This window comes from Salmo salar, chromosome 06 (assembly GCF_965601325.2).
Source record: "Salmo salar chromosome 06, fSalSal1, whole genome shotgun sequence".
Classification (NCBI taxonomy): Eukaryota; Metazoa; Chordata; class Actinopteri; order Salmoniformes; family Salmonidae; genus Salmo; species Salmo salar.
Window position 1 is genome coordinate 72,941,136 of NC_138296.1, and position 19,369 is coordinate 72,960,504.

Genomic DNA, 19,369 nt, shown 5'->3' on the forward strand with positions numbered 1-19,369 from the left:
AGGATTTCAGCTGGCTGTGAAGGGTCATGACCTTCAGTTTGTAAGACATACAGATTTGTTGTGTACCTAAGGATTTCAACCTCCAAAAGCACTGCTCTCAGGAACTAAAGCCCAAACACACACTACTCCATGAAAGTAGACATTTTAAAATGTATTTTATCATGTTTTACATACATTGATTGTAAAATAGTACATAAGTTAAAACATACATCCACAATCATGAAATAGTGAAAAGTATTCCTTCTTTAAATAATTGTATATATCATAGTAAAGAATGTAACACAATATACACTGTGTACAAAACATAAACACCATCCTGAAATTGAGTTGCACCCCCTTTTGCCTCAATTTGTCAGGGCATGGACTCTACAAGGTGTCGAAAGAGTTCCGCAGGGATGTTGACTCCAATGCTTCCCACAGTTGTGTCAATATGGCTGGATGTCCTTTGGGTGGTGGACCATTCTTGAGACACACGGGAAACTGTTGAAGGTGAAAAACCTAGCAGCATTGCAGTTCTTGACAGAAACCGGTGCGCCTGACACCTACTACCATACCCTGTTCAAAGACGCTTAAATCTTTTGTCTTTCCCATTCACCCTCATTGGCACACATACAATCCATTGTTTCAAGGCTTAAAAATCCTTCTTTAGCCTGTCTCCTCCCCTTCATCTAAACTGATTGAAGTGGATTTAACAGGTTACATCAATAAGGAATCATAGCTTTCACCAGATCAGAGACCGTTTTCAACCGCACAGCAAGCGGTACCGGAGCGCCAAATCTAGGACCAAATGGCTCCTCAACAGTTTCTACCCCCAAGCTATAAGACTGCTGAACAATTCATAAAATCACCACCGGACAATTTACCTCAACCCCTCCCTTTAGTACACTGCTGCTACTAGCTGTTTATGATCTATGCATAGTCACTTCACCCCTACCTACTTGTACAAATTACCTCAACTAACCTGTATCCCCGCACACTGACTCGGTACCGGTACCCCCTGTATATAGCCTCGTTATTGTTATTGTGTTACTTTTTATTTTAGTATACTTGGTAAATATTTTCTTAACTCTTCTTGAACTGCACTGCATAGTTAAGGGCTTGTAAGTCAGCATTTCACGGTAAGGTCTACACTTGTCGTATTTGGCGCATGTGACAAATAAAGTTTGATTTGATCAGTCTGTCAAGGAAAGAGCAGGTGTTCCTAATGTTTTGTACACAGTGTATAATCAATCTTTCCATTGATCTGGCTTCTGTCCCTTTCACAACCTAATATCAGTTTACATCATAATATCCCAACAAATGTGTCATTTTGGGGGGGGGGGGGGGGGGGGGAACAAGATGCAGACACACATTACATTTTCACATCATCATTGAGACTTTATCACAGTAATCCATAGTTCAGCAATAGTCCATAAGCATGTGTAGTCATACAACGCAGCCCTCAGAGCTAAGCCACACTGCCAAGTCCTCCGTAAAATGTATAGTTGCCGCCATTAATTAGCAGTTTGAATATGCAAGGCGTCTACAATGAAAAGTACAAAGTAAAAGAGCACAATAAAAGTTGAAAAGCTTAAAACAAAAGTGAGTAAGGAATTCAGTGTCAAAGTTCAAAGGTCTTCCCCGTATATTTCATTTTCTGAAGAAGTGCTAATGTTAGCTTATATGAGTGCTTGTCATGCCAGCATCTAACGGAATTGAGGTCAATTATTTTTTGAAGTCCCTTGTAGTATACAATGTAGTAGAAAGGAATGTCTCAAATAGCAGCTACAGTATATCATCAGTCCTTCAGTGACCTGAATATTAACAGCATCTAAAAAGCTCCTTGACATCTCTGTCTAAGTTTCTTTAAGTATCAATGGAAAGCTTATTACTGTACTATCATTATTACAAAAGGTCACAGACATTGCTTAGGCACTTGTGATTATTCTCCAAAAAGCTGCATATCTTTCTCTAATCATAGTGGGAATGGGTGCTATGCTGTTCAGTTCCTTACCTTCCTCCCCAATGTGTGCACCTGTTGACTCCCCCTCACAGATTGAAAATTAATAGACTGTTAAGATAGCTACACTACATTACCAAAAGTATGTGGACACCTGCTTGTCGATCATCTCATTCCAAAATCATGGACATTAATAGAGTTGCTCCCGCCTTGCTGCTGTATCAGCCTCCACTCTTCTGGGAAGGATTTCCACTAGATGTTGGAACATTGCTGCGGCGACTTCCATTCAACCACAAGAGCATTCGTGAGGTCGGGCACTGATGTTGGGAGATTAGGCCTCACAGTGGGTATTCCAGTTCATCCCAAAGGTGTTCGATGGGGTTGAGGTCAGGGCTTTGTGCAGGCCAGTCAAGTTCTTCCACACCGATCTCAACAAACCATCTGTATGGACCTCATTTTGTTGCTGAAACAGGAATGGGCCTTCCCAAAACTGTTGCCACAAAGTTGGAAGCACAGAATTGTCTAGAATGTCATTGCTGTAGTGTTAAGATTTCCCTTCAATGGAACTAAGGGGTTTAGCCCAAACCATGAAAAACAGCCCCAGACCATTATTCCCCTCCACCAAACTTTACAGTTAGCACTATGCATTCAGGCAGGTAGCGTTCTCCTGGCATCCGCCAAACCCAGATTATTCCGTTGGACCAGATGGTGAAGCATGATTCATTACTCCAGAGAACACGTTTCCACTGCTCCAGTCCAATGGCGGTGAGCTTTACACCACTCCAACCGACGCTTGCCATTGCGCATGGTGATCTTAGGCTTGTGTGCGGCTGCTCGGCCACGGAAACCCATTTCATGAAGCTCCCGACAAACAGTTCTTGTGCTGACGTTACTTCCAGAGGTAGTTTGTAAGTGAGTCTTGCAACCGAGGACAGATGATTTTTACGCGCTACGTGCTTCAGCACTCGGGGGTCCCGTTCTGTGAGCTTGTGTTGCCCACCACTTCGCAGCTGAGCCATGTTGCTCCTAGACGTTTCCACTTCACAATAACAGCACTTACAGTTGACTGGGGCAGCTCTAGCAGGGAAGACATTTGACTAACTGACTTGGAAAGGTGGCATCCTATGACGGTGTCATGTAGAAAGTCACTGAGCTCTTCAGTAAGGCCATTCTACTGCCAATGTTTGTCTATGTAGATTGCATGGCTGTGTGCTCGATTTTATACACCTGTCAGCAACGGGTGTAGCTGAAATAGCCGAATCCACTAATTTGAAGGGGTGTCCACATACTTTTGTATATATAGCACAGGAGGTTGCTGGCACCTTAATTGGGGAGGATGGGCTCGTGGTAATGGCTGGAGCGGAATCGGTGGAATAGTTGCAAATACGTCAAACACATCATGGTTTCCATGTGTTTGATGCCATTCCAGTTGCTCTGTTCAACCCATTATTATGAGCCATCCTCCTCTCAGCAGCCTCCACTGATATAAAGTGTATCTGGTCGGAACTCCCTCTATACTAGTCCATGCCTACACCAATCCAATACTTCTAAATAAATGTGTGTTCAAGTGCATACTTCGGGAGAAAGGCAGGGACCCCTTTGAACCGTTACGATGGCTCTGTCTTCTGGAGGATCCAGACTTCATTTCTGCGGTTGACTAGTTTGAAGGGGCTGTCATAGCCACAGACGTAGTAGGGCATGTCCTTGTAGCGGGCCCCGTCCCTCTGGAGGCTCTCTAGCAGATTCAGAAGCTCCTCACGACTCTTCTGCATGTTGGTGAAACCCCCATACGTCCTGCATGGAAAGACAGGGAGCATGACGAAGGATATATTTTATGAGGGAAGGAAAGAAAGGATACTGGTGCCGTGGTCTATGGTCTACTACTCACAGATGTGTTCATGAACACTAACTGCTGGCCCTGTACTGCCTCACATTTCAAACGTCAGCAGGTACTATTGTGAGTGAAACCTGTATTGGTCCATTACCTGACAAACACAGTGAACTCCTTTCTGTTCTCCAGGAAGACTTCTGGGTCGCTGGGCAGGGGCGGGTCAGCCTGGTGCTCCTCTGGGATGTAGAAGGACACTGTGAAGGTGGTCTCGCAGGCCGGGCCAGCCCCAGGGTCCACCAGACATGTCACTGGAGCTGTCATCTCCACTTTCTCCTCTGAGAGACACACACACACAAGCCAATTATAGATGGCCAGATACTCAACACATAACCAGGACCAGGCACAGGCAGTTAGACTGTGGGTATGACAGACACACACACACAGTGACTCCCTAAGTTTAATACTGGCCATGTGTCCCTGACATACAGACATTATTAGATGGTAAGGATATCACATTTTCTAAACAGACACTAAAGCCACGACAGCCCACACAACACACCTGCCCTATGTACTTACTGCCCATATGTCACATGCTCTAAACATGATGCACAACACTCGTAAAAAATATATGTGCACCTGCTGTCACTTGACACACTTTGCCCTCTTTCGTTTGGCACTAGTTCCTACTTCACTGTAGGGTTGTTTTAATATTGTTTTTGTTTTTTTAAATGCCTACGTGATCTGTAAATACAGTACTTAAGCTCAGAGAGCTGCGGGTCACATACATTGAGTGTACAAAACATTAGGAACACCTGCTCTTTCCATGATTGACTGACTAGGTGAAAGCTATGATCTCTTATTGATCCACTTCAATCAGTGTCGATGAAGGGGAGGAGACAGGTTAAAGAATTATTTAAGCCTTGAACGGAGTATGGTTTGGACACACCTACTCATTAAAGGGTTTTTTATTTTCACTAGTTTCTACATTGTGGAACATAAGTGAAGACATCAAAACTATAAAATAACAAGAATCATGTGGTAACCAAAAAAAGTGTTAAAATCAAAATATATTTTAAAATGAGAGATTCTTCAAAGTAGCCACCCTTTGCCTTGATGACAGCTTTGCACATTCTTGGCATTCTCTCAACCATCTTCATGAGGTAGTCACCTGGAATGCATTTCAAGTAACAGGTGTGCCTTATTAAAAGTTTATTTGTGGAATTTCTTTCCATCTTAATGGGTTTGAGCCAATCAATTGTGTTGTGACAAAGTAGGAGTGGTATAGAGAAGATAAGGCAATTTGGTCAAATAAGTCCATATTATGGCAAGAACAGCTCAAATAAGCAAAGGGAAACGACAGTCCATCATTACTTTAAGACATGAAGGTCATTCAATCCGAAAAATGTCAAGAATTTTGAAAGTTTCTTCAAGTGCAGTCGCAAAAACCATCAAGGGCTATGATGAAACTGGCTCTCATGAGGACCACCACAGGAATGGAAGACCCAGAGTTACCTCTGCTGCAGAGGATAAGTTCATTAGAGTTGCCAGCCCAAATAAATGCTTCAGAGTTCAAGTAACAGACATCTCAACATCAACTGTTCAGAGGAGACTGCGTGAATCAGGCCTTCATGGTCAAATTGCTGCAAAGAAACCACTACTAAAAAGGACACTATTAAGGAAAAAAAAGACACTTGCTTGGGCCAAGAAACATGAGCAATGGACATTGGACCGGTGGAAATCTGTCCAAATGTGAGATTTCTGGTTCCAACCGCCGTGTCTGTGTGAGACGCAGAGCAGGTGAACGGATGATCTCCGCATGTGTGGTTCCCACCATGAAGCGAGGAGAAGGTGTGATGGTGCTTTGCTGGTGACACAATCTCTGATTTATTTAGAGTTCAAGGCACACTTAACCAGCATGGCTACCACAGCATTTTGCAGTGATACGCCATCCCATCTGGTTTGAGTTTACTGGGACTATCATTTGTTTTTCAACTGGGTAATGACCCAAAACACACCTCCAGGTTGTGTAAGGACTATTTGATCAAGGAGAGTGATGGAGTGCTGCATCAGATAACCTGGCCTTCACAATCACCGGACCTCAACCCAATTGAGATGGTTTGGAATGAGTTGGACTGCAGAGTGAAGGAAAAGCAGTCAACAAGTGCTCAGCATATGTGGGAACTCCTTCAAGACTGTTGGAAAAGCATTCCAGGTGAAGCTGGTTGAGAGAATGCCAAGAGTGCAAAGCTGTCATCAGGGCAAAAGGTGGCTACTTTGAAGAATCTAAAATATTTGTTTAACACTTTTTTGGTTACTACATGATTACATGTGTTATTTCATAGTTTTGATGGCTTCACTATTATTCTACAATGTAGAAAATAGTAAACAAAGAAAAACCCTTGAATGAGTAGGTGTCCAAACATTTGACTGGTACTGTATATGTTTTGTATCACTAAACTAGTGGCCAAATAACTTCTTAAAATTAAGCACATTAATCTGATTTATAACAGGTGTAGAGCCCAACAGATCATTTTCACCATAATAATGCACCTTTATAATAAAGCATTACATGCATAATCGCATTTGTCGTCACTTATGAGAATGGTGCAAATGCAATCGGATATCAAATCACACACATCAAAGTAGCCTCTAGTACTTTTAAAACTCACCTCACTGTGATGATCAATTTGAATAAATAAGTTAAACAGCAGGTTGAAACAGTGTAAACCAAATGGACAGCGCTTTCTAAGGGGATGATTAATTAAAAACACCCATATATATATTAGAGCTGATGCATATGAGCCCAGGCCCAGGGGGGAAAAAAAAAATAATAAAAAAAAAACAGTATTAATATTATGATTGTGCAATTACACAATACATAGTCTACTGCATATTACGCACTGCAGAAAAACAAAACTGATGTAAGATTTCTTTGATACATAATTGATTGTGGACTGTATTATTATGCACACTAGATGGACTGGTTACCTTACGCTACGCTCCAAACTACAGTTGAAGTCGGAGGTTTACATACACCTTAGCCAAATACATTTAAACCCAGTTTCTCACAATTCCTGACATTTAATCCTAGTAAAAATTCCCAGTCTTAGGTCAGTTAGGATCACCACATTATTTTAAGAATGTGAAATGTCAGAATAATAGTAGAGAGAATTATTTTCTTCAGCTTTTATTTCTTTCATCACATTCCCAGTGGGTCAGAAGTTTACATACACTCAATTAGTATTTGGTAATATTGCGTTTAAATTGTTTAACTTGGGCCAAAGGTTTCGGGTAGCCTTCCACAAGCTTCCCACAATAAGTTGGGTGAATTTTGGCCCATTCCTCCTGACAGAGCTGGTGTAACTGAGTCAGGTTTGTAGGCCTCCTTGCTCGCACACACTTTTCCAGTTCTGCCTACAAATTTCCTATAGTATTGAGGTTATGGCTTTGTGATGGCCACTCCAATACCTTGACATCGTTGTCCTTAAGCCGTTTTGCCACAACTTTAGAAGTATGCTTGGGGTCATTGTTGTTTCAGTATGATATATTGGATAAAGTAATAAGACAGACACCAATGTCTAGTTCAATAGCCTTGTTCATGCATTGTACAAATCCCTACACGCAGAGTCCGGGGAACAGTCCGGCTAGTCGATTACCTATCAACTAGACTCCGTAACATCATCCTTTTCAATAGAAAGTGCAAACAAAACAGCATAACATTAAATTCTTAACAATCAAGTCATAACAATTGAAAAAGCATGACATTTACTTTTTACTACAGTTGTCATCTTTTTTTTTTTTTCTTTTTATTTTAAATATAAAACAGAGGACAAGTTAACACAGTCTCTTGCTTACAGAGTAAGCCTGTCCGGTGGCTTGCACAGCCGACCCACCCGTGAGTAAGTATGGGCTCTGACAGGGGTAGGATTAGGGCCACGAGCTGGAGAGCTTGGAGGGGTAGAAGCCTCACCTTCAGTTGGCTCATGTCTCAATTCTGCGCCTCTTACCCTTAGGCCTGGACTGTGATCCAGCTCATCTAGGTGAGTGTATGGCGTGTTCTGGTTTGTCTGCTCTGCTACGCGCAGATCCACCCGATTGCAACGATAGAGGGAGCCACCAACATCCACCAGGTAAGAGCGTGGTGCAACTCTCTGTAGGCACGTGCCCAGCCTACAAAGTCCTGTGTGGTCTCCCGGCAGCGGTTTCATCCTTATCGTTTCACCCACCTCCAGCTCTGGTAGGTCTCGAGCAGTCCGGTCGTAGAAGCACTTAGCGAGCTGATTTCTGTGACGCAGTTTGTCCGTGACGCCAACCATGACGCAGGGCTCAAGTAGCTTGTTAGCTATGGGGATGGTAGTCTTCAGATGTCTGGACAGAAGGCGTTGTGCTGGGCTGCTGTCCATGTTTTCGGTGGGTGTGTTCCTCCACTGTAAGATCGCTTTTCCATGGGTCGTTGCTGTCGCGCAAGGCCCTGCTTAACAGGTTTTTTGCAATCTTGACAGCTGACTCTGCCTTGCCATTTGCTTTTTGGTGTCTTGGAGAGGAGGTCACGTGGTCAAACTCCCATTCTGAGGCGAAACGCTTGAACTGTGCAGTGAATTGTGGGCCATTGTCCGTGATTACCTTGTCAGGCTGACCTTGCCTGGCAAACTGCACCTTGCAGCGCATTATGACTGTCTCTGCAGACAAGTCAGGGAGCAGTTCAATTTCCCAAAAGTCAGAGTAGTGATCAACAATGAGAAGATATTCAGCCACAGACAAAAGGACTAAGTCCATGCTGACGATTTGCCAGGCCCTTGTGGGCAGTTCGTGTGACATCATGGTTTCCTTTTGCTGTTCATGAGCGTACTCGTTGCATGTGGTACAGTTGCTGACAAAGTCTTTAATTTCTGCTTGCATGTTTGGCCAGTATAATGTTTCACGAGCATGGCGGTAGCATGCGTCACCTCCAACGTGACTGGAGTGTATGTGGGTAAGCATCTCTGGACGTAGTGATTTGGGAATAATGACCTTCTGACCTCTGAACAAGACGCCATTTTGCACGCTGATCTAATCTCGAAAGGTCCAGTATTCTCTCACTGTGAAAGGTGTCTCCTCTTTCAGGTATGGCCAACCTGCGAGAGCCATGGACTTCAGTGATTGTAGGTGTTCGTCCTTGTCAGTGTGTTGCCTGATCTGGGCTAGGCGTTGATCTGTGACATTTAAGTAGTCTGCCTGATTGATCTGTTGAACATCTCGTTGTTCCTGCCGCTGATAGGCAGTGCCTCTGCCTGTACATTGTGCTGTTGCCCTGCTCAGTGTGTCGCTGATGTACATCTCTGGTCCTGGCTTGTAAATGACCTTCAGGCTGTAGTTTTGCAGAGTCAGAAGCATGCTTTGAAGCCTCTTGGGTGCGTTAAGGAGAGGTTTACTGAATATGGCAATGAGTGGTTTGTGGTCAGTTTCAGCGGTGACCAGCTCTCGACCATATAAGTAGTGATGGAATCGCTGGCAGGAGAAGACGATGCTGAGGCACTCTTTCTCAATTTGTGCATAGTTCTGTTCGGTGGGGGTGAGCGCTCTCGAGGCAAACGCAACGGGCTGGCCTTCCTGCATAAGGCAGCATCCAAGTCCCCTTTAGCTGGAGTCGCTCTGGATTGTGACAGGCTTCGTGACGTCGTAGTAGCGCAACACTGGCATGGATGAAGCCAGAGATTTCGTCTCCTGCACAGCGGCCTCGTGTTTGGGTAGCCAGTGCCATGGTGTCTTTGTCCAGCAACCGGCGCAGAGGCTCACAGACTGCTGATAGGTGCGGCATGAACTTTGCAAGATAGTTTGTAAAACCGATGCGACGCTGTACTCCTTTTGCATCAGACGGGTTTGGCATGAGGATCGCTCAGACCTTGTCTGGGTCCGGCTTCAGGCCTTTTGCTGAGAGAATGTGGCCATGGAAGTGGATGTCTTTCACCTTGAACTGCAGCTTCTTCAGGCCAAGACGAAGCTTAACTGATCGACAGCGCCAGGAGCTTCACATCGTGATCGCGTTCTGCTTCTTCGTCTGTGTCACCACAGCCTACGATCAGGACATCATCGGCGATGGGTTCAATGCCCTTGAGCCCAGCCAGTAACTCGTGCTGCTTGCGTTGGTATACCTCAGGTGCCACTGAAACATCAAACGGGAGCTTGAGCCAGCGTTTCCGACCCCAGGGGTCCAGAAGGTAGTCATGAAGCTGCGTCCAGCTTGCATTGAAGGAATGCATCTCGGGCATCCACCAAGGTTAAAATCCTGGCCTTGGGAAGCTTGTAGAGGACATCCTCTAGTGTCGGCATGATGTAGTGGGATCGTTTCAGTGCTTGGTTCAGATGCTTTGGGTCGATGCAGACCCTCAGCTTCTCTGTTTTTTTCACTATGACCATATTGCTGATCCAGTCGGTTCGGTCACAGATGTCACGTGGCCATCGGCCTCATACTTGTCCAGCTGGGCCTTCACAGCCACTTTCATTGCAATGGGCATATTGCGAGGAGCACACTGGACTGGAGTGATGCTCTCATCCACTTCAAAGTGTACCTCCCCAGGCACTGATTCAACGGGCATGTTGAATACATTGTCATATCTGCTGAGTAGTTGTTCTTTGGACAGGGGTCCATGCTGGACATGATCCACAATGTGCAGGTCATTTGGTACAGTGAACTGCGTCAGTCCCAGGCGTTCGCATGTAGCGCCTGAGAGGAGAGGATGTTGACTGGTTTTCACAATCTCCAACTCCAGCTTGTGTTTGCGTCCCCGAATAACACATTCGGTCTCAAAAGGTGCCCATAGAGCTCATTAGCTCTCCTGAGTACAGCTTTAGTCTAGTGTTGCTGGGCAATAGTTGTGTGTTAGGTGCCAGATTGATTTTGTCTTTGTAGCTCATTACGTTGCATGTAGCACAGGAATCCAGTTGACATTGTTGTTGCTTGTTGTGTAATCGTAGTGTCACAAACCATTTCTTCCCTCTTGAGTGTACAGCCCCAATGGATTCATGCATGTAAATGTCAATTTCACTGTTCAGCTCTGAACATTGAGTGACATCATCAACACAGTGAATCTTGCCCTCACTCACCCTTCTTTTGCGACACACTTTTGCAAAGTGATTATTAGTTCCACAAGCTCTGCATGGTTTTCCATAGGCAGGGCAGTGCTCTTTGCCGTGTGTGTGTGTATTCCCACAGTATTTACATGCTACGGGGCTCTCTGTGTTCACCGTTCGTGGTGAATTACTCTGCGTCGATTGGTTTTGTCTGAATGTCTGCCTAGGAACAGCGTGAACAGTATCAATGTCGGAGCGTGGGGTTTCGATTTCCATTGCTCTCATTCTCATGTCAGTGACTTCAGCAGTGCGGCACATTTCGATGGCAGTTACTAATGTTAAGCCTCTCTCTCTCCCTCTCTCTCTCTCTGTAGACGCCGGCGCGTATCCTCATTTGCAATTCCCAGTACTATTTTGTCCCGAATCAATTCATCTTTCAATCCCCCGTATTCACAAGTGGCGGATTTCTCTCTCAAAACGGGTTACAAAGTTCTGTACTGACTCACCCTCTTCCTGTTTGCAGCTTCCAAAAACGAACCGCTCGAAATTACGTTTCTGGCGGGTTTGAAGTAATTCTCCAATGCATCCAATATAGCCTTTGCATCACACTGTTGTCGCGCTGTGAGGGTGAGATTGCCGGTAGATATGCCTGCATTCGCTGCCCATTAAACTCCTCAGAGTTGCCGCTTGCACCTCGTTGGGTTTCTCATGTAGACCGGTCGCCAGCGCATAGTCCTCGAATTCATCCCTGAAATGGTCCCAATTAGTATTCCAGTCCCCAGTGAGAACCATGGGATTTGGTGGCGGAATGTTCGCTGCCATAGCGATGGAATAGGAGACCTCTTTGCCTTCAGTCATCGAGGTAGGTAGTGATGCTAGCTAACCAGCTAACAACAAGTTGATCAGTGTTGTGACTAGGAAACGGCGTGTGTTCGCATATGGAACGTAACTGCGCCTATACTGTACTTAGCTACAAAAATAACAAACGTGTGGTTTTCGAGCCACTTCTGATACCATGTTTCAGTATGATATATTGGATAAAGTAATAAAGATTGACACCAATGTCTAGTTCAATAGCCTTGTTCATGCATTGTACAAATCCCTACACGCGGAGTCCGGGGAACAGTCTGACTAGTCGATTACCTATCAACTAGACTCCGTAACAATTGTCCATTTGGAAGACCCATTTGGGACCAAGCTTTAACTTCCTGACGTCTTGAGATGTTGCTTCAATATATCCACATAATTTTCCATCCTCATGATGCCATCTATTTTGTGAAGTGAACCAGTCCTCCTGCAGCAAAGCACCCCCACAACATGATGCTGCCACCCCCGTGCTTCACGGTTGGGATGGTGTTCTTCGGCTTGCAAGCCCCTTTTTCCTCCAAACATAACGAAGGTCATTATGGCCAAACAGTTCTATTTTTGTTTCATCAGACCAGAGGACATTTCTCCAAAAAGTACGATCTTTGTCCCCATGTGCAGTTGCAAACCGTAGTCTGGCCTTTTTATGGCGGTTTTGGAGCAGTGGCTTCTTCCTTGCTGAGTGGCCTTTCAGGTTATGTCGATATAGGACTCGTTTTACTGTGGCTATAGATACTTTTGTACCCGTTTCCTCCAACATCTTCACAAGGTCCTTTGCTGTTCTGGGATTGATTTGCACTTTTCGTACCAAAGTACGTTCATCTCTAGGAGGCAGAACGCGTGTCCTTCCTGAGCGGTATGACGGCTGCGTGGTCCCATGGTGTTTATACTTGCGTATTAATGTTTGTACAGATGGACGTGGTACCTTCAGGTGTTTGGAAATTGCTCCTAAGGATGAACCCGACTTGTGGAGGTCTACAATTTTCTCTCTGAGGTCTTGGCTGATTTCTTTTGATTTTCCCATTAGGTCAAGCAAAGAGCCACTGAGTTTGAAGGTAGGCCTTGAAATACATCCACAGGTACACCTCCAATTGACTCAAATTATGTAAATTAGCCTATCAGAAGCTTCTAAAGCCATGACATCATTTTCTGATTAAAGGCACAGTCAACTTTGTGTGGAAACTTCTGACCCACTGGAATTGTGATAGATAATTCACTGTGTCTGTAAACAATTGTTGGAAAAATTACTTGTGTCATGCACATAGATGTCCTAACCGACTTGCCAAAACTATAGTTTGTTAACAAGAAATTTGTGGAGTGGTTGAAAAACGAGTTTTAATGACTCCAACCTAAGTGTATGTAAACTTCCGACTTCAACTGTATACATATCCATGAGTCTGGGAGAGAACGTATAGCCCTAGACCATGCTGTTGATTCATTGATCGTGTAGGGCGGCTTACAGTTAGTCTACAATTAGTGAATTTGTATTTGATTTTGAACAGCCTAGTAATAGGGACTGTTTATGTATTTTCATATTTAATTGGGTGACACATTACCTTTAGCTATACAGAATTCCCTATTCGAGTCCATACAGAAGACATTTTCCCCCTGCCCATTTGATAATGGGCCATTCTAAATCGAAACTAATATGACATATCAGTAAAGACAAGATTAAATTGAGAATAGTCTGATGGGTGAAAATCAGTTGATGAGAGAACAGCTGTGCAGCCTGAGGCCAGGAACAGAACAAGCCTTTTCTGCTTCTTTCTCAAATCATCAATAGCCTATACTCGCTCCATGCAGCCCATATTTGTTTTTTACATTTATTTAACTAGGCAAGTCAGTTAACTTCTTTGGGATAGGGGGCAGCATTTTCACGGCCGGATAAGAAACGTACCCGATTTAATCTGGTTACTACTCCTGCCCAGAAACTAGAATATGCATATAATTAGTAGATTTGGATAGAAAACACTCTAAAGTTTCTAAAACTGTTTGAATGGTGTCTGAGTATAACAGAACTCATATGGCAGGCCAAAACCTGAGAAGATTCCATACAGGAAGTGCCCTGTCTGACAATTTGTTGTCCTTCTGTTGCATCTCTATCGAAAATACAGCATCTGTGCTGTAACGTGACATTTTCTAAGGCTTCCATTGGCTCTCTAAAGCCGCCAGAAAGTGGAATGGGGTGTCTGCTGTCTCTGGGCAAAGAACAGCAGCAGAATTATTAAGTGGTCAGCCTGGGGACAGTGACACTGGAGATGCGCAGTCATGAGACTACTCAATTTTTTTCTTTCAGCCTTTGAATGAATACAACGTTGCCCGGTTGGAATATTATCACTATTTTACGAGAAAAATAGCATAAAAATTTATTTTAAACAGCGTTTGACATGCGTCTAAACACGGTAATGGAATATTTTGAAATTTCTTGTCACGAAATGCACTAGCGCGTCACCCTTCGGATAGTGACCTGAACGCACGAACAAAACGGAGCTATTTGAATATAACTATGGATTATTTGGAACCAAAACAACCTTTGTTGTTGAAGTAGAAGTCCTGGCAGTGCATTCTGACGAAGAACAGCAAAGGTAATCCAATTTTTCTAATAGTAATTCTGAGTTTAGGTTGTCCCAAACTTGGTGGGTGTCAAAATAGCTAGCCGTGATGGCCGAGCTATGTACTCAGAATATTGCAAAATGTGCTTTCGCCGAAAAGCTATTTTAAAATCTGACACCGCGATTGCATAAAGGAGTTCTGTATCTATAATTCTTAAAATAATTGTTATGTATTTTGTGAACGTTTATCATGAGTAATTTAGTAAATTCACCGGAAGTTTGCAGTGGGTATGCTAGTTCTGAACATCACATGCTAATGTAAAAAGCTGGTATTTGATATAAATATGACCTTGATTGAACAAAACATGCATGTATTGTATAACATAATGTCCTAGGAGTGTCATCTGATGAAGATCAAAGGTTAGTGCTGCATTTAGCTGTGGTTTGGGTTTATGTGACACATATATGCTTGCTTGGAAAATGGCTGTGTGATTATTTGTGTCTATGTACTCCTAACATAATCTAATGTTTTGCTTTCGCTGTAAAGCCTTTTTGAAATCGGACAATGTGGTTAGATTAACAAGAGTCTTCTCTTTAAAATGGTGTAAAATAGTTGATTGTTTGAGAAAATTGAATTGTGGTATTTTAGTTGGTTTTGTATTTCGCGCCGTGCGATGCCATTAGCTGTTGGCTAGGGGTTCCGCTAGTGGAACGTCTGTCCTCAACAGGTTAAGAACAAATTCTTATTTACAATGACGGCCTACACCGTCCAAATCCGGACGACGCTGGGCCAATTGTGTGCCGCCCTATGGGACTCCCAATCACGGCCGGTTGTGATACAGCCTGGATTCGAACCAGGCTGTATCTAACACTAAGATGCAGTGTCTTAGACCGCTGCACCACTCGGGAGCCCATATATGATTAGATTTCTAAGACATTCTAAGGTTTGTTTCATTCACAACTAAAGTTGCCAAATAACTCTAAATCTAGCATATAGGACCTGTTTCAAGTGATCACTTTTACACTTAATATAGCCATGTCATATGCGCACTCGCTCAGTAATGGGGGAAAAAATAAATATCCTTTCATTTTTTTTATAGCTAAGATCAATTATAATCTTCTTACTATAAACTCATAAAATAAATGCACAGGATTTATAAGCATATCTTGTCAGCTAAATTAACCAGCCTACAGCCATTGGCATGGAGCATAGCCAGATACAGTAGGCCAACTGATATTCTGAAATATATTTTCTTCATATCATAATATTCCTTTAGACCTGACTACAATAAATAATGGATTTATTGTGATGGTGTATGTTAAATTCAGATGATAGATAGATAGATAGATAGATAGATAGATAGATAGATAGATAGATAGATAGATAGATAGATAGATAGATAGATAGATAGATAGATAGATAGATAGATAAGCATTAGCTATCTATCTATCTGAGCAGCTTACCGATCGCTGCAGCTGTACACAGCCCATCTGTAAATAGCCCATCCAACTACCTACCTCATCCCCATATTGTTTTTGTTTACTTTTTTTTGCTCTTTTGCACACCAGTATTTCTACTGGCACATCATCATCTGCACATCTATCACTCCAGTGTTAATTTGCTTAATTGTATTTACTTCGCTACTAGGGCCTATTTATCGCCTTACCTCCTTAAGCCATTTGCACACACTGTATATAGATTTTTCTATTGTGTTATTGACTGTATGTTTGTTTATCCCATGTGTAACTGCGTTGTTTTTTTTTATGTAGATGTTCCAAAGGTACACATCAGCAGCTTGTATGTGTGGAGGCCTGGAGATGCTAAACGGATCAGTGGCTTGTATGTGTGGAAGCCTGGAGATGCTAAACGGATCAGTGGCTTGTATGTGTGGAAGCCTGGAGATGCTAAACGGATCAGTGGCTTGTATGTGTGGAAGCCCGGAGATGCTAAACGGATCAGTGGCTTGTATGTGTGGAGGCCCGGAGATGCTAAACGGATCAGTGGCTTGTATGTGTGGAGGCCCGGAGATGCTAAACGGATCAGTGGCTTGTATGTGTGGAGGCCCGGAGATGCTAAACGGATCAGTGGCTTGTATGTGTGGAGGCCCGGAGATGCTAAACGGATCAGTGGCTTGTATGTGTGGAGGCCCGGAGATGCTAAACGGATCAGTGGCTTGTATGTGTGGAGGCCCGGAGATGCTAAACGGATCAGTGGCTTGTATGTGTGGAGGCCCGGAGATGCTAAACGGATCAGTGGCTTGTATGTGTGGAGGCCCGGAGATGCTAAACGGATCAGTGGCTTGTATGTGTGGAGGCCCGGAGATGCTAAACGGATCAGTGGCTTGTATGTGTGGAGGCCCGGAGATGCTAAACGGATCAGTGGCTTGTATGTGTGGAGGCCCGGAGATGCTAAACGGATCAGTGGCTTGTATGTGTGGAGGCCCGGAGATGCTAAACGGATCAGTGGCTTGTATGTGTGGAGGCCCGGAGATGCTAAACGGATCAGTGGCTTGTATGTGTGGAGGCCCGGGAATGCTAAACGGATCAGTGGCTTGTATGTGTGGAGGCCCGGAGATGCTAAACGGATCAGTGGCTTGTATGTGTGGAAGCCCGGAGATGCTAAACGGATCAGTGGCTTGTATGTGTGGAGGCCCGGAGATGCTAAACGGATCAGTGGCTTGTATGTGTGGAGGCCCGGAGATGCTAAACGGATCAGTGGCTTGTATGTGTGGAGGCCCGGAGATGCTAAACGGATCAGTGGCTTGTATGTGTGGAGGCCCGGAGATGCTAAACGGATCAGTGGCTTGTATGTGTGGAGGCCCGGAGATGCTAAACGGATCAGTGGCTTGTATGTGTGGAAGCCCGGAGATGCTAAACGGATCAGCGGCTTGCATGTGTGGAAGCCTGGAGATGCTAAACGGATCAGCGGCTTGCATGTGTGGAAGCCTGGAGATGCTAAACGGATCAGCGGCTTGTATGTGTGGAAGCCTGGAGATGCTAAACGGATCAGTGGCTTGTATGTGTGGAAGCCTGGAGATGCTAAACGGATCAGTGGCTTGTATGTGTGGAAGCCTGGAGATGCTAAACGGATCTGTGGCTTGTATGTGTGGAAGCCTGGAGATGCTAAAGGTGTTCATGTTAATTAACGCTCAATTACCATGAGACCAGCAGTCTTTTGCATGACAATAACTGGCTGACAAAATGTAATTACTGCCACAGCCCTAGCCAGGCTCACCGGTTTGTGTCAAGAACTGCAATGCTGCAGAGTTTTTCACGCTCAACCGTTTCCAGTCCATATCAATAATGGTCCATCGCCCAAAGGACATCCAGCCAACTTGACACAATTGTGTGAAGCATTGGAATCAATATGGGCCAGTATCCCTGTGGAATGCTTGACACCTTATAGAGTCCATGCCCTGACAAATTGAGGCTGTTCTGAGGGCAAAAGGGGTGCAACTCAATATTAGGAAGGTGTTCCTAATGTTTGTGCACTCAGTGTAAATTTATCCAAAGGGACTTGGTCATGCTTGCATACATATTACATATGGGTGGTCCTGGAAATCAAATTCACTATCCTCGCATTGCAAGCGCCATGCTTTACCAACTGAGCAATAGTTGAAGTGCCTGTAAGCATGTTTGTTTCTAAGAAGTTAGTAGCCTAACACCTAATGACTGGAAGTGTGACTCACTGTTGTGGTTGTTGCCCTGGATGTAGTTGAACAGGCGTTGGAACCCAGTGCTTATCGCAGCCTGCTGCTCCATACCAGTCAGAGTAGTGCTTACCCAGTTGGTTGTCTGATAGGTGCGGACCTCATAGTCAGGAGCCTGAACACACAATTGGAGGATACAAATTACTAGGTGTGATTGAGCTTACACACACCAATAAAACGGACACAATTGGAGGATAAAAAGTACTAGGTGTGGTTGAGCGTTCACACACACAGAGTTGTTGTAAAATTGCACTTGTTCAATCAGAAAAGGTGTATCCATATCTAAGCTGACTGGGTACTAAGAACCACCAACCTTATTCTCCTCGTTAGGTGTAAACTTTGGATTCTGCAAATTAGTCGAAAAAAGAGCTTGCCCAATTGTTTTCAGCATTGTGGGAGGTTTCTGATCAGTCCTAAAGTCCTTCAATACTTGATATTCACAGCTAAAAAAAAAAAAGGTAAAACTATGATAAAAGACAACTTCGCTGATCATACCACAAAACAACTGTAACTTAAATTCAATAATTCACAACCCGTTCCTAGATAGTCAATGTTCACAACAACAACTTGCCTCTCCCCACAACCATGTAGCTAGCGAGATAGAGTCTAAAACGACAGTCCTTACCTTCTTCGAAACCACTGGTGTGTCAACGTCCTAGCTATGTATTTATCGTTTAACCTGGATAGAAATTACAAAGTGGTTAAAAGTTAGGTGTTTCATAACAGGGAGGGCGAGGTCATTGGGTTAGGTGTTTCATAACAAGAAGGGCGAGGTCATTGGGGGAGTGGTGGGTTTGTTGTTACAAAATCTCTTCGGTCACATGATATTTACGTAGAAACGACAGAAAAACGTGAATCCTGATTGGCTGCCCAGAGTTTTTGTAAGCGATAAAATACAGTAAAGGACAAAACATGTTTATTCAAAGTTTGAACGTAACAAAAATACATGTAACAAATATTGAGGCTTCCAAACACTAAAATAAGTGCATGGTTTATAAGAAATGCATTAAAAGCAAGCCCACACAATTATAACACATTTATATAAGAAATATATACAGAACAAAAATGTAAATGTAAATGCAACATTTTCAAAAATGTTACTGAGTTACAGTTCATATAAGGAAATCAATCAATTGAAATAAATTCATTAGGCCCAAATCTATGGATTTCACATGACTGGGCAGGGGCACAGCCATGGGTGGGCATAGGAGCCAGGCCCAGCCTATCAGAATTACTTTTCCCCACAAAAGGGGTTTATTACAGACATAAAAAGTCCTCAGTTTCATCAGCTGTCCGGGTGGCTGGTCTCAGAAGATCCCGCAGGTGAAGAAGCCAGATGTGGACGTCCTCGACTGGCGTAGGTACACAAGGTCTGCGGTTGTGAGGCCGGCTGGACATACTGCTAAATTCTCTAAAACGATGT

At 43.8% G+C, this 19,369-nt stretch overlaps 1 protein-coding gene across 1 annotated transcript; it reads right to left on the reverse strand.

Moving 5' to 3' along the window:
• Nucleotides 1–138: 138 nt before the first annotated feature.
• hebp2 (heme binding protein 2) lies at nt 139–18,750 on the reverse strand. The gene is made up of 5 exons (XM_014205669.3): nt 18,572–18,750; nt 18,260–18,389; nt 17,926–18,061; nt 3,925–4,105; nt 139–3,733 (listed from the first exon to the last, which is right to left on the reverse strand). Exons 2-5 carry the CDS (start codon nt 18,335–18,337, stop codon nt 3,547–3,549), a joined length of 582 nt encoding a protein of 193 aa, XP_014061144.1. The 5' UTR covers nt 18,338–18,389; nt 18,572–18,750; the 3' UTR covers nt 139–3,546.
• Nucleotides 18,751–19,369: the final 619 nt, after the last annotated feature.

Excerpts from the sequence above, each read along its gene's own strand:
- hebp2 (XM_014205669.3), bottom strand. The coding sequence starts at position 18,337 with ATGCTGAAAACAATTGGGCAAGCTCTTTTTTCGACTAATTTGCAGAAT. Across the intron at positions 4,106-17,925 it reads CCAGGGCAACAACCACAACA|AGGAGAAAGTGGAGATGACA; the intron begins GTGAGTCACACT and ends TGTGTCTCTCAG. Across the intron at positions 3,734-3,924 it reads GAGTTCACTGTGTTTGTCAG|GACGTATGGGGGTTTCACCA; the intron begins GTAATGGACCAA and ends CTTTCCATGCAG.